Source organism: Sciurus carolinensis, chromosome X (genome assembly GCF_902686445.1).
Source record: "Sciurus carolinensis chromosome X, mSciCar1.2, whole genome shotgun sequence".
NCBI lineage: Eukaryota > Metazoa > Chordata > Mammalia > Rodentia > Sciuridae > Sciurus > Sciurus carolinensis.
Genome location: NC_062232.1, coordinates 56,293,024 through 56,314,951, shown reverse-complemented (window position 1 = coordinate 56,314,951; position 21,928 = coordinate 56,293,024). Strand labels below are relative to the sequence as shown.

The following is a 21,928-nucleotide window of genomic DNA, read 5'->3' as shown; positions in this document are numbered from 1 at the left end:
ACTGGAGACCCTCCCTAAGTGTGGGCAGCACCACTCAATTGAATAGAATTAAAGTTGGAAGAACAAGGAAGCAGATGCAGACACAAGCTCGACTCTTCTTGAATGGGTTCTTGATTGCTGCTTCCATTGATCATATGAGGATATGTGACTCTTGCTTCTTCACTCTTCCAAAGTGGACTCTGTCAGTGATTTTCTAGGTAGTTCCCAGAAGCCTTGGTCTTGGACTAGGGTACCACTATAATCCCTCTTGTTCTGGTGCTTCTGACTTTTGTGCAGTTACTGGTTCTTCTGGCTCTCCAACCTCCAGACAGCCATTGTGAACTATTCAACTTCCAGATGTGTAAACCAATCTAATAAATTGCCTTTTTATATTTCCTGTTGATTCTGTTTTCTAGAGGACCCTGATGAATACACACATGAAATGTGTATGGTATTGGATATTATATAGCCATAAAAAAGATTGAAGTACTGATAAATGTTTCAACATGGACAAACCTTGAAAGCATTACACTATATGGAAGAAGTCAACCTTTAAAGACCACATATTGAATTATTTTGTTTATATGAATTCTTCAGAATAAACAAATTCATAAGACTAAAGAATATTAGTGGTTGACTGGGTCTGTTTGTAGAAATGGTGTCCATCTGTAATGGTTAAGGGATTTATTTTCAGGGCAATTGAAATGCTCTGAAATTACATAATTTTGATGGTTACTTTAAATAGTTGAAATCATACAACATATTTTTCTCCAAACACAATGAAATTAGAAATCAATAACAGAGGAAAAATATGAATTTCCACAAATATGTAGAAGTTAAACAACACACTCTTACATAGCCACTGACCCAAGCAAAAATCATATGAGAAGTTTTAAAAAACTTTGAAATGAATGAAAATGAAAATACAACATCCCAATACTTAGAGTGTAACTTATAGTTGTAAATACCTATGTTAATAAGGAAAGATCTCAATTCAATAATTTAATCTTCAACTTAAGAAACTAGAAGAGCAAAAAGAATGCTAAAACAAGCAGAAGGAAGGTAATACTGAAGATTACTGGGGAAATGAAGGAAATAAAAAGCAAAAAAAAAATAGAAAATTTGCTTAAAATTTGGTTTTCTGAAGATATTAACAACACTGACACACATTTAGCTACACTGACCAAGAAAAAAGATAGATAAACTAATGAAATCAGGAACTAAGAAAAGGATATCAATACTAACTTTATAGAAATGAAAAAAATTATAAAAAAAATAACAATTGTATACCAACAAATGAGATCACTTAAATGAAATGTCATAATTCCTTCAAAGACACAAACTACTGAGATTACCTCAAAAAGAAATAGAAAATCTGAATGGACCTATAATATATAAAGAGTTTAATTAGTAAATAGAAACTCTATACAAAGAAATGCCCAGTCCTGGATGACTTCACTGGTGAATAATAATACACATTTAAAGAAAAATTAGTGATAATTCATCACAATACATTCTGGAAAACAGAAAGTGAGAAAACATTTCATAACTCATTTATTATACAAGTATTATCCTCATAACAAAACCAATCAAGATATAACAAGAAAGTTACAAAAAATATGTTGCATTAATGTTGAAATTTAAATATTCAACATTTGTTGAGTGAAATCCTCAAAAAAGTATAGCAAAATTCAAAGTAATTTCAAAAATATGGAGAAATAGGATGTCTTAGAGCCTCCTTATCCCCACAAACACACCGATTCACCAATAATTCATGAACAAATTCCCTTTGTGAGAAATAAGAAACTGAAAACCTCTTGCACCCTTGGAGAATATATAATCAGTCTCATTCAAGCCAGTAGAGAGATTTTGAGCAATCTCTTGCCAGAGACTCTGTCTATAGTATAGTGCCATATGATGAAGAAGTGACCTCTTAGCTCCCAGGTTCACCTATGGAAGAAAAGTGGTTGCTTCTTTCATTCAGCATCCCGAAATTTCAAAGGGGTTCCACAAATGACTAGCTTGTCTCTTGCCACTATGGGAGTTCTGAAATGACTAGCACAGTTTAGCCACCTGGGGGAGCTGTAGTATGGACTGGTAGATGCAGTTGATTCTGCATCTGCTTAAGTACTAAGCAATTAAACAAAAATAAAGCTCTCAGCTTCCTCCTGGGGAAGGAAGAAATTGATCTCTCCCACAAAGGAAAACCAGGACCAGAAATTTTCACTGATAAATTGTGCCAAGTTTATAAGAATTAATGCCAATACTTTTAAACTCTTCCAAAAAACTAAACAGGAGAGAATACTTCCAAACTAATTTTATGAGGTCAACATTACTCTGATAGCAAAGCTAGAAATGACATCATAAGAAAACTACTTTGATCAACATAGATGCAAAATTCTCAACAAAATACTAGTAACTCAAATCCAACAGCACATTAAAAGGATCATTCATGAAGGCCAAGTGGAATTCATCCCTGGGATGCAAAGATAATATCATATATGAAAATCAATTAAGGTGATAGACCATATTAACAGAAGAAAAGATAAAAATAACATGATTGTCTCAATAAATGCAGAAAAAGCATTTGACAAAATGGAATGTTTCATGATAAAAATGCTCAACAAATTAGAATACAAGATAATTTCCTAAATAAAATAAAGTTCATATATATCTCACAACTAACATCATATTCAATTATGAAAAATTGAAAGCTTTGCCTCTAAGGTCAGAAACAAGGTGAAGATGTCCACTCTTGCCACTTTTAGTCACAATAGTCCTGTAATTGCTAGTAAGATAATTAGGGAAGAAAAGAAAATAAAGGGTACACAAATTTGAAGGGAAGAAGTAATATTGTTCTCATTTTCAGTTAAAATAATCTTATATATAGAAAAGCAGAAAGATCCCATGGAAAAATGTTTAAAAGTAAAAAAAAATATGTAAACTTGTGTGATACAAAATCAACATAGAAAAATTGATTACATTTATTTAAACTAATAAGATGAAAAGGAAATTGGGAAAAAAATTTCATTCACAATAGCAAGAAAAAGAGTAAACTAAGAATAAACTTAAGAAAGCTAAAAATTTGTACACCGAAAACTACAAAACACTGATGAAAGAAATTAAACAAGATACAAACAAATACAGACATATCCTGGATTCATGGGTTGGAAGATTTAATACAGGTGAAATGTCTATACTACCCCAAATGATTTACAGAGGCAACGAAATCCCTGGGAAAATTGCAACATCATTTTTCACAGAAATAGAAGAATAATTCTATAATTCATATGGTACGAAAGTTTGCAAATAACCAAAGTAATCTTGATCATGAAGAAAAAGCTGGACGTATTATATATACTTCCTGATTTCATAATATGTTACAGAGCTATAGTAAACAAAACAGTATGGCACTGTCATAAAGTCACATATGGACCAATAGAACAGAATGGAGATCCCAGTAATAAATCCATATATATATGAATAAATTCATATGTAAATAAATAAACCCATACATATGGATATATATGTATCTGTATATTATATATTAATGTATACATATTATATATGGACTTATTTCTATACATTATACATTCAAAATATATATATTTATATATTTTATATTATATATATTCAAAAAATACACAGTGGGGAAAGGGTAACCTCTTCAGCAAATGGTGTTTAGAAACAAGAGTATCCTCATGCAAAAGAATATTGTCTTCCACCATACACAAAATTTATTCAAAATGAATTAGAGACAAATATAAAAACCAAAACTATAAAACTCCTAGAAGAAAACGGGAAAATCTTCATGACATTCCTCACAGCAGTAATTTAATGGATATGACACCAAAAGCATAGGCAACAAAAATAAAAACAAATAGTGGGATTCATCAAACCAAAAAAGTTTCCACACAGCAGAGGAGCGGTCAATGGAGTTAAAAAGGAAACTTATATAATAGGGGAAAATGTATGCAAACTATATATCCTGTAAGGGGTTAATTTACAAAATATACAAAAATATCCTACAACTTAATTGTAAAAGAACATACAGCCCAATTTTAAAAAGTGAACTAAAAATTTGAATAGATGTTTCCCCAAAGAAAGCATATGAATGGCCAACGGGTATATACAAAAGTGCTCAACATCACTAATCATTCAGGAAATGCAAGTCAAAACCACAGTGAGGTATAACTTTGCATCTCTCATGAAGGCTAGTATTAAAAAAATGAAGAAAAATGTTGGTGATGCTGTGAAATAAAAGGAACAATTCCATACTTTTTATAGGAATGTAAAATAGTACAGATGATATACAAAATACAAGGAGATTCCTCATAAAATTGAAAGTATAATTACCATCTGATCCAGCAATCTAACTTATAACATTTATCTAAAAGAATTAAAACCAACATGCCTATGTTTGTTGCAGCACTATTCACGATAGCCAAGATGTGGAAAAAACCTAGATAGTCATCAATGGATTTTGTTTACTGTTTTGTTTACAATAGCTCTATAACATATTTTGAAATCAGGAAGTATTTTCTTTTGCAAAAATGTATATATACATATATGGGATAATATACATATATGCAACAATATGTATGACCCTTAAGAATACTATTCTAAATGAAATAAACCAGACACCAAGAGACAAATATAGCATGTTTCCATTTAAATATCTAAAATAGTGAAATCCATAAAATCAAAGAGTGATATGGTAATTTCTAGAGGCTGTGAAGAGGGAAAATGAAAGTTACTAATTATAAAGTTTCAATCAAGCAAGACAAATAAGTTATAAATGTGTTCATATGACTTTGTAATGTCAGTCAAAAATAAGGTATCATATCCATATAGTTTGGATGTGGAATGTCTTCAAAAGGCTTGTGTTGAAGGCTTGGTCCCCAAAGCAGCAATGATCAAGGTGAGGTGGAGCTTCTAGGACATGATTGAACCATGAGGTTTCTAAACTAATCAGTGGATAATCTATTGATGGCTTCATAATTTGAATGGACTATTGAGAGGTGGAGCCTAGTTGAAGGGAGCAAGTTCTTGGGGGTGTATCCTTGGAGATTATATATTATCCCTGGCACCTTCCTCTCTCTCTTCTTCCTAGCTGCCAAGGGGTGAGCAACTTTCCTCCACCATGCCCTTCCACCATGATATACTTTCTGCCTCACCTTAGGCCCAAAGAAGGAGTATTTTTTAATGGACCCAGAGTTTGTTTGGGAACATAGAAAATTTCTGAAGACAGTGCTGAAAGATGTAGTATATTATAAATGTAATTAATGACATTGAACTTAAAAGTGGTTCAAATGATAAATTTTGTGTTATAGTTTCCCACATTTTTTTCATATTAAAATACTACTAAACTATTATCTTTTTTGTATTTGCCAAGATTTGTTTTGTAGCCTAAAATATGATCTATTTTTAAAATGTTCTATGTGCTGCTGAGAAGAATGTGAATTCAGTTATTGATGGATGAAATATTCTAAAGATGCAGATTATTCCATATTATTAATTGTATTTTTTTAGTTCTGTAGAATCTTTGCTTAGTTTATGTCTAACGATCTATCTAGTGGTGAGAGAGGTGTGTTAGAGTCACCCAGTATTACTGTATTGTGGTCTATTTGATTCCTAATATTGAGAAGGGTTTGTTTGATGTACATACATGCACCATTGTTTGGAGCAGAAATTTTACAATAAAATACTTGGGAATCAATCTAACAAAAGAGGTGAAAGAACTCTACAATGAAAACTGTAGAAAACTAAAGAAAGAAATTAAAGAAGACCTTAGAAGATGGAAAGACCTCTAATGTTCTTGGACAGGCAGAATTAATATTGTCAAAATGACCATACTACCAAAAGCACAGATAATTCCCATGAAAATTCTGATGATGTTCTTCACTGAACTAGAAAAAGCAGTTCAGAAATTCATTTGGAAAAATAAGAGGCCTAGAATAACCAAAGAAAGCCTTAGTGATTAAAGCAAAGCAGGAGGCAACGCAAATTATACTGCAGAGCTATAGTAACAAAAACAGCATAGTACTGGTACCAAAACAGGCATGAAGACAAATAGGACAGAATAGAAGACACAGAGACAAACCCCCATAAATACAGTTACCTGATATTCGACGAAGGTTCCAAAAACCTACATTGGAGAAAAGATAGCCTTTTAACAAATGGTGCCGGGAAAACATAGTGTAGAATGAAATATAACCCCAATCTCTCACCCTGCACAAAAGTCAACTGAAAGTAGATCAAAAACCTAGGAATTAAACCAGAAACATTGCAATTGCTGGAAGAAAATGTAGGCCCAACACTCCAACATATGGTCATAAGAACTGACCTCCTTAGCAAGACTCCTAAAGTGCAAGAATTAAAGAATCAATACATAGGATTGCATCAAACTGTAAAGTTTTTTTCACAGCAATTGAACAAGAGTGTGAAGACAGAGCCTACAGAATGGAAGACTATCTTTGCCAACTGCTTCTCAGATAGGGTATTAATATCCAGAATATACAAGAACTCAAAAAACTTAACACAAACACACACACACACACACACACACACACACACACACACAAATAAAAATAAATAAATGGGCAAAAGAACTAAATAGACATTTCTCAAATGAAGAAATACAAATAATCAATAAATATATGAAGAAATGTTCAACATCTCTAGCAATTAAGAAAATGCAAATCAAAAGCACATTGAGATTTCACCTCACTCCAATCAGAATGGCAATTTTTAAGAATACAAATAATAGAATCCAAGATGGCAGACAAGAGGGAGGCTGCATTCCTTGTCACTCCGTAACTCCGGTTTCAAGCAGAGGATATCTGTTTGTTGGTGAGGCAGTTTTTGTTGCTTATCAATCCCCTGCTGTCTACCCCATTTGTCTACTGTGACCACCTGCAGTCTGCCAGCATATCAAAACCCTTTTTGAGTGCAGATTGCTCACTTTCAGGCGCCTATCATCCGCCATTTGCCTGCCTCTTGCCTGTCCATTGCCTGCCTTACACCTATCCATCACCCAAAGCACGAGGTTCACCTCCTGATCGTCCAACAACAGTCAGCAAACTGATCACCGACCATTAGTGGAGCACCAGCTCCCTGCTGTTGCCTGGAAGTTCTCTGTCACAGTACCTGCAGGTTTGATCACATGTGGCTGCCACCATTTTGAGACAACAGCCAGGCCCCATAGGACCCCTGGCCAGACTGACTAAGCCCCGTCTCCAGGAGCCCTCAGTCTGATCACTCCCTGCCTCTGGGACCCTCACATCGACTAACTGCTTCCTGTCGCCAGGACCCCCAGACCAACTCACTGCGTCCTATCGCCCGGACCCCAGACCGACTGCACCCGGTCTCCAGGATCCTGCAACCACACCAAACACGCCCGAACTCCAGGACCCCTGCCTGACCAACCGCACCCCGCCACCAGGACCTCCAGCTCACCACGTCCACACCCTGAGCTGCAGCTCCCCATTTGCCAACACATTTCGAAGCCAGAGCGGCCATCTTGGATAATCCTGGAAGCCATAGCTCCGAACTTTAGGGGCAAATCCCATTCTGAGACACCTGCCAGAGACTTGAAGCTCAATGTCAGGAATCACATACACCACAACACAATAATTCTGGGTGACTTTAACACACCACTGTCACCACTAGATAGATCTTCCAAACAAAATCCAACCAAAGAAACCATAGAACTCATTAACACAATCAATAACCTAGACTTAATAGACATATATAGAATATTCCATCCATCAACAAGCAGATTCACTTTCTTCTCAGCAGCACATGGAACCTTCTCGAAAATAGATCATATGTTATACCACAAAGCAGCCCTTAGGAAATGAAAAAAAATAGAGATACTGCCTTGTGATCTATCAGATCATAATGGACCAAGAGTAGAAATCAATGACAAAATAAAAAACAGAAATTACTCCAACACCTGGAGACTAAATAATATGCTATTGAATGAAACATGGATGACAAAAAAACATCAGGGAGGAGATGAAAAAATTCTGAGAGGTCAATGAGAACGACGATACAACATATCAAAATCTCTAGGACACTATGAAAGCGGTACTAAGAGGAAAATTCATTGCATGGAGCACATTCCAGAAAAGAATGAAAAGTCAACAACTAAATGACCTAACATTACAGCTCAAAGCCCTAGAAAAAGAAGAACAGAATAACAGCAAAAGTAGTAGAAGACAGGAAATAATTAAAATCAGAGCTGAAATCAATGAAATTGAAACAAAAGAAACAATTCAAAAAATTGACAAAACAAAAAGTTGGTTCTTTGAGAAAGTAAACAAAATAGACAAACCCTTAGCCACACTAACAAAGAGAAGGAGAGAGAAAACTCAAATTACTAAAGTTTGTGATGAAAAAGGAAATATCACGACACACACCACTGAGATACAGAACATAATGAGAAGTTACTTTGAAAATCTGTATTCCAACAAAATAGAAACTACCGAAGACATTGACAAATTTCTAGAGACATATGCTCCTCCCAACCTGAACCAGGAGGACATACACAATTTAAACAGATCAATATCAAGCAATGAAATAGAAGAAGCCATTAAAAACCTACCATCCAAGAAAAGCCCAGGACCAGATGAATTCTAAAATGAGTTCTACAAGACCTTCAAAGAAGAACTCATTCCAATATTTCTGAAAGTAGTCCAGGAAATAGAAAAGGAGGGTACCCTACCAAACTCATTCTATGAAGCTAATGTCACCCTCATACCCAAACCAGGAAAAGACACATCAAGGAAAGAAAATTTTAGACCAATATCCTTGATGAATATAGATGCAAAGATCCTTAACAAAATATTGGCAAACCATATCCAAAAACATATTAAGAAAATTGTGCACCACGATCAAGTGTGGTTCATCGCTGGAATGCAAGGATGGTTTAACATCCATAAATCAATAAATGTAATCCATCATGTCAATAGACTTAAGGATAAGAATCATATGGTTATTTGAATTGACGCAGAAAAAACTTTCGACAAAATACAACACCCCTTCATACTGCAAACACTAGAAAAAATAGGGATAGTAGGAACATACCCGAACATTGTAAAGGCTATTTATGCTAAGTCCATGGCCAACATCATTCTAAATGGAGAAAAACTGAAACCATTTTCTTTAAAAACGGGAACAAGATAGGGATGTCCTCTTTCACCACTTCTATTCAACATTGTCCTCGAAACTCTAGCCAGAGCAATCAGACAGACTAAAGAAATTAAAGGGATACGAATAGGAAAAGAGGAACTTAAGCTGTCACTATTTGCTGATGACATGATTCTATATTTAGAGGATCCAAAAAACACCTCCAGAAAACTTCTAGACCTCATCAATGAATTCAGCAAAATAGAAGGTTATAAAATCAACACTCATAAATCTAAAGCATTTTTATACGCAAGCGATGAAACATCTGAAAGGGAAATGAGGGAAACAACTCCATTTGCAATAGCCTCAAAAAAAAAATACTTGGGAATCAATCTAACCAAAGAGGTAAAAGATCTCTACAATGAAAACTACAAAACATTGAAGAAAGAAATTGAGAAAGACCTTAGCAGTAGGAAACATCTCCCATGTTCTTGGATGGGCAGAATTAATATTGTCAAAATGGCCATACTACCAAAAGTGCTATACAGATTCAATGCAATTCCAATTAAAATCCCAATGACGTACCTTACAGAAATAGAGCAAGCAATCATGAAATTCATCTGGAAGAATAAGAAACCCAGAATAGCTAAAGCAATCCTTAGCAGGAAGAATGAAACAGGGGGTATCGCAATACCAGAACTTCAGCTATACTACAAAGCAATAGTAACAAAAACAGCATGGTACTGGAACCAAAATAGACATGTAGATCAATGGTACAGAATAGAGGACACGGACACAAACCCAAATAAATACAATTTTCTAATACTAGACAAAGGTGTCAAAAATATGCAATGGAGAAAAGATAGCCTCTTCAAAAAATTGTGCTGGGAAAACTGGAAATCCATATGCAACAGAATGAAACTAAACCCATATCTCTCACCCTACACAAAACTAAACTCAAAATGGATCAAGGACCTTGAAATCAGACCAGAGTCCCTACATCTTCTAGAAGAAAAAGTAGCTCCAAATCTTCAACTTGTTGGCTTAGGATCAGATTTCCTTAACAGGACTCCCATAGCACAAGATATAAAAGCAAGAATCAATAGCTGGGATAGATTCAAAGTAAATAGCTTTCTCTCAGCAAAGGAAACTATCAGCAATGCGAAGAGAGAGCCTACAGAGTGGGAGAAAATCTTTGCCAGTCATACGTCAGATAGAGCACTAATTTCCAGAATATATAAAGAACTCAAAAAACTCTACACCAAGAATACAAATAACCCAATCAACTAATGGGCTAAGGATATGTACAGACGCTTCACAGAAGATCTACAAGCAATCAACAAACATATGAAAAAATGTTCACCATCTTTAGTAATAAGAGAAATGCAAATCAAAGCTTCCCTAAGATTCCATCTCACCCCAATTAGAATGGCGATTATCAAGAATACAAGCAACAACAGGTGTTGGAGAGGATGTGGGGGAATAGGTACACTCATACCTTGCTGGTGGGGCTGCAAATTATATATATATACACAATGGAATATTACTCAGGTATAAAGAAGAATAAAATTATGGCATTTGCAGGCAAATGGATGAAATTGGAGAATATCATGCTAAGTGAGATAAGCCAATCTCAAAAAACTGAAGGACGAATGATCTTGCTGATAAGCAGATGATGACACATAATGGGAGGTGGGAGGGGGACGAGAATGGAGAAGGAGGGACTGTATAGAGGGAAAAGAGGAGTGGGAGGGGTTGGGGGAAGGAAAAAATAACAGAATGTATCAAACACCATTTCCCTATGTAAATGTATGATTATGCAAATGGTATGTTGTTACTCCATGTACAAACAGAAACAATATGTATTCTATTTGTTTAAAATAAAAATAAATTAAAATTAAAAAAAGAATACAAAGAATAATAAATGTTGGTGAGGATGTTGGGGAAAAGGTGGTCATACATTGTTGGTGGGATTACGATCTAGTGCAATCACTCTGGAAAGCATTATGGAGATTCCTCAGAAAAGTAGAAATGTAAACACCATGTGACCCAGCTCCCCCACTCCTCAATATATCCAAGTTTTTAAATCACCATTGATGTGACACAGCCACATCAGTGTTTACAGCAGTACAATTCACAATAGCTAAGCTATGGAGCCAACCTAGTTTTTCTTCAACAGAAGAATATATAAAGAAAATATGGAATATATACACAATGGATTATTAATCATTCAAAAAGAAGAATGACTATGGCAATTTCCAGTCAATGGATGGAACTGGAGACTATAATGGTAAGTGAAGAAAACCAGACTCAGAAAATCAATGGTCTAGTATTTTCTCTCATTTGCAAAAGCTAGTACAAAACAAGGGGGTTACGGATTTTTAAAAAAGAGAGAGGAATGAAAAATAGAGAGGGAATTTCATCAAAGTAGAGAAAAGATCAGTAGAGTAGACAGACAAGATTGAGGAAGAGGAAGAAGGGATGGGAGAAAGGAAGTAGAGTGGAAGAAATATGACTGAACTTTCATATGTGCGTGCATGGGTGTGGCATGGTGGGTCCCAGCATTGTGTGTATACACAGGACACTAATTTTAAAAAATGTAAACTGTAAATGTACTAAAGAGGTATCAGTGGAGAGGTAGTAGGGAAGTGCTGGGGACTGAATCAGAGTAGGTTGCTTTCCATGCTTTTGTGATTATGTCAGGTATAACCTGGTGGTGTATATAACCAAAAGGATAAATAAAAAATAATAATCCAATAACAAAAATACTGGTAAGTGGAATTAAATAATATGTAAATATTATACAACATCACAAAGTGTAATTTATGCAAGGAATGCAATATTGTTTTCATACCTAAAAATATCTTATATCAAAGGACAAAAAAGCACAAGATTGTCTCAAAGGGTCCAGTAAAAGCATTCGGTAAAATTCAGATACTTAAGGGACAGAAACACTCAATAACTTAGGAATAGATGGATACTTCCTCAACCTGAAAAAGAACACCTGCATGCAAACACAGCTGGCATGATGCATGATGGTGAAAGAGTTCATTAACTCTTCTAATGTCAGTTCCCTGACATCAGAAATGAAATGTGGATATCTGTCATTTTCACATTTAAACATATTTTGATATTCTACAGGGCTATTAGGGAATAACATAAAATAAATAGGCTTTCGGATAGGAAAGAAAGAATAAAACTACCTCTATTTAGAGATGACACATTTATTTTTCTTAATTGTGGCATATTTAACAAACAAAAATCATATATATGTATATATATTTATTCAAGCTGCAGAACATGTTGTTTTGATATATGTGTACATTGTGAAATAGTTACCACAGTCAAGCTGTTAACATACCTATTCATTTATAGTTTTGTGGTGATAGTACTTAAGATCTACTGTCTTACTGCCTTTTAAACTTACATTATTATTAACTACAGTAACATTGAGTTCAATATTTTTAGATTCCACATATAAGTGAGATCATGCAGTATCTGTCTTTTGGCATATTGCCTTATTTCACTCAGGATAATGTCCTCCAATTTCACCAATGCTGTTACAAATGGCAGGATTTCTATTTTAAAGCCGAATAATATTCCATTTTGTATATACACTATATTTTCATTATCCATTCATCTGTTGATGGTCACTTAGGTCGGTGCATACCTTGACTACTATTAATAGTGCCACAATGAACACAGGAATGAAAATTACTCTTTGAGGTAGGAATTCCTGGATCATATGGCAGTTCAACTTTTCATTTTTTGATGCATTTCCATGTTTCCCATAATGGCCATACCAATTTTCATTCTCATGAACAATGTGTAAACATTCCCTTTTGTCCTCATCCTAACTAATCTCTTTGTTTTTTGGTAATATCCTTTCTAACAATTTGATATCACTGAGGTGATATCTTATTGTGGTTTTGACTAGCATTTCCCTAATGATGATTAATGATGTTGGGAACTTTTTCATGTATTTGTTGACCAATTTATTTGTATATCTTCCTTGGGAAAATGTCTATGTAGATCTTTTACCCATTTTAAATGAGGTTATTCATTTTTGTTGATCTTTGTAGTATTTAGTCATAAAATATCCATATATATATAGGACATTAACCTCTTATTGGATATATGATTTGCAAATATTTTCTCCCATTTCCTGGGTTGCCTTTTCATATTTCTATTTCCTTTGCAGTGAAGAAATGTTTTTGTTTGATGTAGTCCCACTTTTCTTTTTGCTTTTGTTGCCTGTGCTTTTTGTGTCATACCCATTAAATCATTGCCAAGACAAATGGACTAAAGCTTTTCTCCTATGTTTATTTTTCCTGGGAGTTTTATGGACTCGAGTCTTAAATCTAAAATTTTGGTCAGTTTTTAGTCAATTATTGTGTGGGATGTAACAATTTTGTCTTTTTTTTTTTTTTTTTGGCCTTTGGATATCCAGTTTTCCCAAAACATCTGTCAAAGAGACTATCCTTTCTCCATTATGTATTCTTTGTACATTTGTTGAAGATTAGTTGACTATATATGCCTGTATTTATTTCTGGAGTTTCTATTCTATTCCATTAGTCTATGTGTCTTTTTAAACAATGTGTCTGCTTTTATGACAGTACCTTATTATTTGCTTTGATTACTTTAGCTGGTAATGACATGATCTTTTATATAGAAAATACTAAAGATATCTACTAAAATATATTAGAACTAATAAGTTCAGTAATTTTTCAGAGTACAAGATAAATATATAAAACTATTATATTTCTGTACAGTAGTAATAAGCAAACCAAAGATGAAATTTTAAAATCAGTTCTATTTATAACAGCATCATAATGAGTACAATGCTTATGAAATCTAACAACCAATTTAAACCAGTACTCTGAACACTACAAAACATTATTGAAAGACTTACAAAAGATCCCACACGTGGATTGGAAATCTAAATATTAAGATGGAAGTATGTATGTATTTCACAAATCCCTGTCAGCATTCAAGCTGGCATTTTTGTAGATTGAAAAACTTATTTTAATGGTACTTGCAGATCATTTTCCCAGTAATTATGAGAGGGATTTTATCCTGATTGGATCAAGGGTTGAGGCCAGCTCTGGTTGGGATGAACATGAGCCCTATATGTTGTGCCAATAACTATCTACTTTGACACATGTAGGTTTGTTTTATGAAATCCTTATATGATGAGCAAAACCACTAAAATGACAGATATATTTTAAGGAACAATTTCTATGAAGAATAACCACAACCTGTGACCTACAAGAAAAAAGTCCTAAAATCAAAGGCTTCCTGGTATTGCAATTTTTGCCAAATTGTTAAAGCTGCCTTGAGTTAAAAGGAAGGTCGGCAGAATAGTATTAAACTGCAAAAATTAGGTCAATACTTCCAGGGTAGAGGCAATTCTTTATTACCTTTATGGACTTTGTAAAAATGCTTTAATTCTAAGTAGTTTCTTAGATGTTCATATTTCTTTTTTAAAATCACCATTTCTGACACTTGTCTTGATTTTTAGTAAACTCTCTCTGTATTATGCAAAAGTTTTAACTTCTTTTCTTAGGAGGGAGTTTCAAATACAAAATCATTCACAATACTTTTGGAATTAATGGGGAAATCACAAGAACTACTTTAAGGTGCAAAGTTGGGAAACTCCTAAAAAAAAAAAAAGTCCGGTTCTATATAATGTTGCTAAATTGCAGGAGAAAATTGAATAGCCACACGTGTTTTAGGCATGTTAAGAATATGTTGAAACACAATATAATAAAATATAATCAGCATACTCTATAATTGTTATGAAATATATTGATGAATAGTAAAAACCTGAATAGAAAATAAAGTTTTACTTATATATAATTTAAAGTGACAGATCTCCATTTAAAAAATATATTTAAATGAAATAATAAAAGAAAAATGCACATAATTTTAAATTTATAAAACTTAAAATACTTTGACCAATTTAAGATGAAACATGTTGTACATAGCCTTCTACTGGAGGATATAAACTTTAAAAGAGAAACATGCGCCACAGCCCAAGAAAAATATTTGACATGTCTGTATCTATCACTGTAATTCCACTAGATAGGAAGGGAAAACAAATATTCCTAGATACTCAGGTACAAAAATGTTCATCATGAATTTGAAAAAATAAAACCATTTTAAATATATCACAAGACCATTTGATTAAAAAAATGTGGCTCAATCCTCTAATGGAATCTTATGTAAGAGAATTGTAGGAGACTATGTAATGATATATACAGAAGGTCCACAAAGAACAATTATGGTGTAAATATCCTCTGATGAAACAATACATACTATATTATAAATATAGAGGTATGTATATATTTATTAAAATTTGTCAAATAGTGGTATTAGGAATGGTTTAAGGACTTTGATTTTCTTGCCTTACATTAACAAATTTTAAAAAATATTTTCTATTATAATCATGTTCAATTTATATAAAAATAAACATTAAAAATAAAGCCACAAAATCCCATTACCCTAGTGAAATATTGGTAAAATGCAGAAATGATATTAATAGCAGGTGCAGAAAATCATCCAAGTATCCAAGTACTCTCACAATTCTGCCTTAGAAAATTAAACACATACTGTCTTTATCAAGGGTCACTGAATAATACACTGTTTCTAATGAAAAAGACCCAAGGAGCTCACATTCTTTGACACATCAAATTTTCCGTTAGAACTGAATGTTCAGAAAAACTCTTAAATGTCAGCAAGGTCTTTGCATTATGAATTTCTTGGCAGCATAGGTTTGAATTAAGAAATTGATCAAGAAAACAATCTAGATGTTCATCAATGAGAGAAGAATTAAAACATACATATATAAACAAAAACACATAAAAGATACAGACACAGATTCTCTCAATAGCCATGAATTGGATTGAATAGTAGCAGCCAGAGAAATTATTTTAAAAGTACTTTTAATGACATGAAATGAAGATCAAGAGTATGTGTGTACAAATATACACACACACTTATGTGTGAAGAGCAGATATAAAATCAGTATGTACATTATAATATATATATGTGACATGTGCATAAGAAAAATACTGGAGCTACAGCCAAAAATGTTTCAGGCAGTTTTTTTTTTTTTTTTGAAAATACTGCACAAGTACAGATGAACATGGTTCAGGAAGCATGGGTAGTCATTTGGATTGATAACCGACGACATTAATTTTCTTGCTAATTTGTCTGCTTTGTGATTGTTTTTCCTGCAGTGAAGCTGAATTATTTTTCTGACAACAGGGAAGAGGACAGGAAGTGGACTCAGGGGGAAAGGGTGATTAACAGTGTTCGATTCCAGCAAAACAACCAAGGACAGCGAAATACCATTTGCAGCCCATCGGAGCTGAACAAGAGACACGCACACAAATGTGCACGTGCGTGGGCACGTGTGCACACACAGTCTCTCACACACAAACACGCACGCACGCACACACCCCAGTTACAGTGACCAGGAGACTATGCAAGGAAAATGGGCATACTCTTTTTACTAGCTGCGCTGGCTGGCACGAGTGCAAATCGGCACAATGCTTATGAAGGGGGGGGCCTTTTGGTAACACACAGGAAAAGTCTCTGAAATGTCTATATGTGGATCCTGCGAGTCCACAGTTAAGGAGACCATCCAGGATGCTAGCAAAGATTTGGCTTGACAAGGAAGGATTCACTCATCAGAGCGCGCAGTGTTGGTTTAAAACACAGGGAAAGAACTAGGCACCACCTGAATGTCCAACAGTGCGGGAATGACTACAGAAATGTTAAGGTCCATGGAGACACAGGAGCACTCTGCAGGCACTGATGATGATGTTTCATAAGCCTGTTGAATAACACGGAAAGGAGTTCAATGGGTTGATTTCTGTTTGGTTTTAGTTGCTGAAAAAGCAGGTTAAGAAACACCACATACATGAACCATTCTGCGACAGTATGTAGAGAGGGAAGGTAGGGTGAGGGTGAGAGGGAGGGAGATAAGAGAGCCTGGAAAAACAGCACACCAAAAAGGTAAAAGTGGTTCTCTCTGGGTAGTGGGATCATGGGGAGCAATTACTCTCTTGGTTTTTCTCTCATCTCTCATCTGATTTCCTTCTCCTTTCTGACAGTTCTACCATGAAATTGTATCACCTGTGCAGTAAACAAAGAGAGAAAGAAAATGCTTTTACTAACCAAACCACGGGAAGAAGAGGCAGCCTTTAACTTATCAAATGGCACAGATTAGTAGGGTTGTTCAGGACGCCCTTGGCAGGGTGGGGGGTGGGGGAGGAGAGGGCAGAAAAGGAGAGGAGGAGGGAGAAGCTAGGAAGTGGGGAGAGGGGGAGAGAGGAGAGGCGGGGAGGGGGATGGGGACAGGGAGGTGGTGGGAAGAGAGAGAGACCTGCACTCCCAATACAATACACTGCTGGTGGGTTGGGGTGGGGGGCTTGTAAACCGGGTGGGAGCCAAGATTTGGCTCTGCTGGCTCGCTCCTGGGATGTCTTCATCGCAAGGTGGCCTCCTCGTCGGTGTCATCCTCGAAATCCTTGACGTCAGCACTGGTGGACTGCCTGGCCCAGGCTCCCCTTTCGGCCTCTCTCTCTTTATGCGACTTGAATCTCCCGACGAAAATTTTGCGGTAGTTCAGGAACATGCCATTCATCGCATCGATGGCCCGCTCGGCCGACTCCTGCTTCTGGAAGTGCACGAACCCATAGCCCTTGGGCCCCTTTTCGTCGCAGGCCACTTTGCAGGAGAGGATGTTGCCGAACGCCGAGAAGATGTTGTACAGCGCCTTGTTGTCGATGGTCTTGCCCAGGTTCTTGATGAAGACGTTGCCCACCCCGCTCTTGCGGAGCGAGGGGTCCCTCTGGGACCACATGATGCGCACTGGCCTGCCCTTTATGACATCAAAGTTCAGGGTCTCCAGGGCTCGCTTGGCGTCCACCGGTTGCTGGTAGTTGACATATGCGTAGCCCAGCGAGCGGCGGGTGATCTTGTCCCTGCAAATGCGGATGGAGAGGATGGGCCCGGCTGGGCTGAACTTCTCGTACAGCATTGCCTCGGTCACCTCAGGGTGCAGGTCGCCCACGTACAGCGAGGCCATGGGAAAATCTGGGCTCCCTTCCGAGCCCCCGCCCGCCTCCGCATCTGCATCCGCGGCGGCCAACGCCGCCGCCACCTCCTCATCCGCATCCAACTCCCCCAAGGGGGGCGCCGCAGCCTCCGCTGCGGCGGCGGCGGCCGCGGCCGCGCTGGCCTCCGCCGCTGCCACCAGCGCTGCCGCCCGGGCGGCCTCCGCCTCCTCGCGCGCCAGGGCGGCCGCCGCCTCCCTCAGGGTGGCCTCCGCCTCTGCCTCCTCTCCCGAGGCCTCGGCCTCCACCTCGGCCTCCACCTCTGCTTCCGCCTCCGCCACGGAGGCCTCCGCCACCGCCTCCGCCACGGTGGCCGCCGCAGCCTCCGCCGCCGCCGCCGCCGCCGCCGCCACCGCCGCCGCCACTGTCGCCGCTGTCGCCACGGTCACCGCTGCCACCGGGCCGCTGCCGCGACCTCCCTTCCCGCGAACTGAGTGGGCGGAGAGGCGGGAGAGGGCAGGAGGCCCGGTGGGTGCCGGAACCCGGGCCGGGGGGCGCGAGCGGGAGCTGGGGAAGGGGGCCCCGGAGCTAGCCGAACTGGCGAGTCCAAGTCACCTGGGATGGCGAGCGCTGCCAGGAGCGCGCCGATGCGAGTCGCCGCAGCCTGCAGCCTGCTGCTGTTGCCGCCGCCGCTCGGTCGTGGGCTAACGTGCGGGGCGCGGGCGGGAGGGCGGCGTGTGGTGGGGGGCGGGGGGTGTTGGCGTCTGTGGTCCGGGCAGCTGGGAAGGCTTCTGTCTCTTTGGTTCCCCCTGTGGCTGCTGCGGGGCTGCGGGGCCGCGGGCGATGGGAGGGGGCGGGGGGCGGGAGCCAGAGCGGGATCGGGAGCCCGAGCCCGAGGCTAGGGGCGGGGGTGGGACGGAGGTGGGATGGAGGTGGGGGTGGGGTGTGAGTGCTCAGCCTCTTGGGTCCTCTGCATATTTATGAAGAGGATGGCAGGGAGAGGGCTCCACTGTGGACCAAAGGAATTCGGGTCCCGTGGTGGGGGCGCGGGGCAGGGGGCTGTGTTTCGTGCCCCTCTCCTCGGAAGGGAACGTTCCAATGTTTAAATCAAGTGTCTTGCAACAGAGGGTGGGGTGGCCCTGGAGATGCACTCGCCTGGCCTAAACAAAGCCAGGAAAAACGAGTTTTCAGGGGCTCTTTCCCCCACCAGAAAGCACGCAGGCTCCCCAAAGTCACCGCCACCAATAAAAACATGCCCGTTCCGAGGCGCCCAAGCTTCCCATGCAGCCTGCTGATCTGTTTTCTGAGTCCTCGCTCCTTTTTCCAATTCTGTCCCTTCTCTGCCACAGATATTTGTGGATGGCCCTGTGCCAGTCCTTAGGGATGCAGCAGGGGTCTGGGAGACAGGAGGACCTAGCCTGGTTTTGAGCTTGTTCTTGGGAGCAGACAATCTGGACTGGAAACCCTAGCCCTGCCCCAGTCTATGGGAGAATTATGGACCTGGGGTTCTGAACACCCCCAGCTCGGGTCCCTGCTGCGCCCAGCCTGAGTCCACCTGCCTGCCTGGAAGTGGGGGAATCAAGAACACCCAGTCTGGAGGGCCATCCTCAATCCTCACGTGAGAAAGGTCAAACCAAGGGCAGGGAACAGGACCTGGTCCAGAGCCAGGCACTTGTTTTGTCTTGGCTGTGCCCTCAAGGTGCTGAGGTTCCCCACCTGAACCAAGAAATGCACATCCCCGCTCAGAGAAAAACAAAACCTGAACACTCTCTCTAGAATGAGGTGCCTAGTCCCAGTCCACTAGCTATACTTTCAGCACTGGTGGCTAGGAGACAGTCAGTGTGGTAACTGAGCAATGGGCGTTGATGTGTTGGAGGGGTGGGGCAGGAAGAGAAGTGATTCCTATGTGTGTATGCCTGGGTATGTGGGGGTGGATGTGTCTGTGTGTTGCGGGGGAGACAGAGAGCTATGGGAGCAGTGAGGCCACACAGGGCTGAATGCTGAGGGAACAGATCAGCGAGCAGCTAGCAACCCTCAGAGTGCAATGTGACTGAGACTAGAGTCCCAAATTGTACAGAAAGGGGGACCAGCCATTAATTGTTTCTAGTGGGAATCGAGGGAGACTTGCATCAAAGATGAAACCCCCGAGGTGGGCCCTAAAAGATGAGTAGCAGTCTGTGATGTCTAGACAGGAGGGGACGCACTCCAGGCAGAGGGATCACTTGTGTGCTCAAGGCCCTGTGGCATGATGGTACACAGGTGGTATCTTCTGGTTGGGCCTAATAATCTGACGTGGACAGAGCTCATGGTCTCCAAAAGCGCAGAGTACGAGATGGGGCTGGAAGGCCGAGAGGAGAGCTAAGGTGCTTGGACCCTGCACTCCAGGTCACAGGCACCACTCCTGCGCATGGTCAGGTGGGGAAGAGGTACGATCCGAACTCCAGAGAGAGAACGAATTAAGCATCAGTATGAATATGAGTGCCCATGCGGGCACGCACACATCAGTCCAAGATGGGGCAGGCAGAACAGAAAGAAGATAGCCAGATGGGACCAGTTGCAAAAGAGTCAGAACAGCCCTGCCCTCTGTCCCTCCTTTCATTCCAGAAACAGGGGTCTCACACTTAACCATGAGCCAGTGGGTTCCGATACTTAAAGAACAACCAAGGGACCAAACCGTAGCGCCTCCATCCAGGACACATTCACTCCACTGGAGCTCAGGCTGCCCTACGGATACAGGAATGCCAGCAGAAGCCTGTAAGTGCTGTGATTGGAGTGCAGTGGCCATGGAACATCACCTGCTCAGCAGCACATACCTCCCCGCCCCCTGTCCATCCACTGTGTTTGGGTAAATGAAAGTCTGGTGGCAGTGTCGGCTGGGTCTGAGCAGTCACGCATGAAAGAACGACCACTGTGTACCCTGAACCCGAGGAAGCCACTGAGTTACCGTGGGGGGCGGGTGGCAAGGCAGTGAGAACCTACCCTCGCTGCCTGGCAAGCATCCCAGGTCGGCTGAGCAACAGACGCATGCACAGACGGGCACCTTGCAGAGCCCAGCTATCTGGCCCTAGGCAGGGCTAGAGACGGCAAAGGCAAGGGGCAGAGACCTAGGAGGACCCTGCTGTGGAGTCCATAGGTGACCAAGCTGCCCATTGCCACCACTGCTAAGAGCCATCTCCCGGGGGTCTGGGTTGCTTGCAGGCAGGGGGCCCATGAGCTGTGCCTCACCATTGCAGGTGGTTGTCCAAGAGGAACCCTTGGAGGCAGAGGCCAAGGGGGAAGCCATGACTGCTGCTGAGTGGGGGTGAAGTGATGAGATCGTGTGATGTGACAGCGTGAGAAGTGTTTCTAGGCCCACTTTCAGGAGACAGAAGTGACAAGGGGGACCACGTGGGGACCAAGCCAGGGACTAGGATTCAACAAGATCCTTCTCCGGCCTCGGCTTGCAGACCACAGAGCCCACAGAAATCAGGGAAACAGCAAGAGAAGGAGGTTCAGGGAAGTCACGCTACAGCCAGTGAATCTGACCTGAAGACAGTCGCTAGTGTCCTGAACAACAGAAATGGAACTAGGTAAAGTGACAAGGAAGGCAGCTGGGGACTGCTCTCCTAGTCCTTTCTCAGGGGCCTCCGAGGAGTTCCTGCCTCCTTCGTGTACTTAGCTTGTGGTCAGTTTCCGCCACCTGGAACCAGGTGTTTAGAGTTCTAAGCACTGCGACAGGGGCCAAAATAAAGAGCCCCGTGGAGTGTCCGTGG

The 21,928-nt window shown here is 39.9% G+C and overlaps 1 protein-coding gene across 2 annotated transcripts; it reads right to left on the bottom strand.

The window, feature by feature from the left end:
- Positions 1 to 16,196: 16,196 nt before the first annotated feature.
- LOC124972049 (polyadenylate-binding protein 1-like 2) lies at positions 16,197 to 18,947 on the bottom strand. 2 transcript variants are annotated; one of them, XR_007106425.1, is made up of 3 exons: positions 18,792 to 18,947; positions 17,127 to 18,666; positions 16,197 to 16,951 (listed from the first exon to the last, which is right to left on the bottom strand). XR_007106425.1 is itself a non-coding variant. In XM_047536169.1 (2 exons), the coding sequence occupies exon 2, from the start codon at positions 18,206 to 18,208 to the stop codon at positions 17,606 to 17,608; it is 603 nt and encodes a 200-aa protein (XP_047392125.1). In that variant the 5' UTR covers positions 18,209 to 18,666; positions 18,792 to 18,947; the 3' UTR covers positions 16,197 to 17,605. The 2 variants fall into 2 exon arrangements, 1 of the variants encoding a protein (XP_047392125.1); XM_047536169.1 differs by having other exon boundaries at positions 16,197 to 18,666.
- Between the last annotated feature and the right edge of the window lie 2,981 nt (positions 18,948 to 21,928).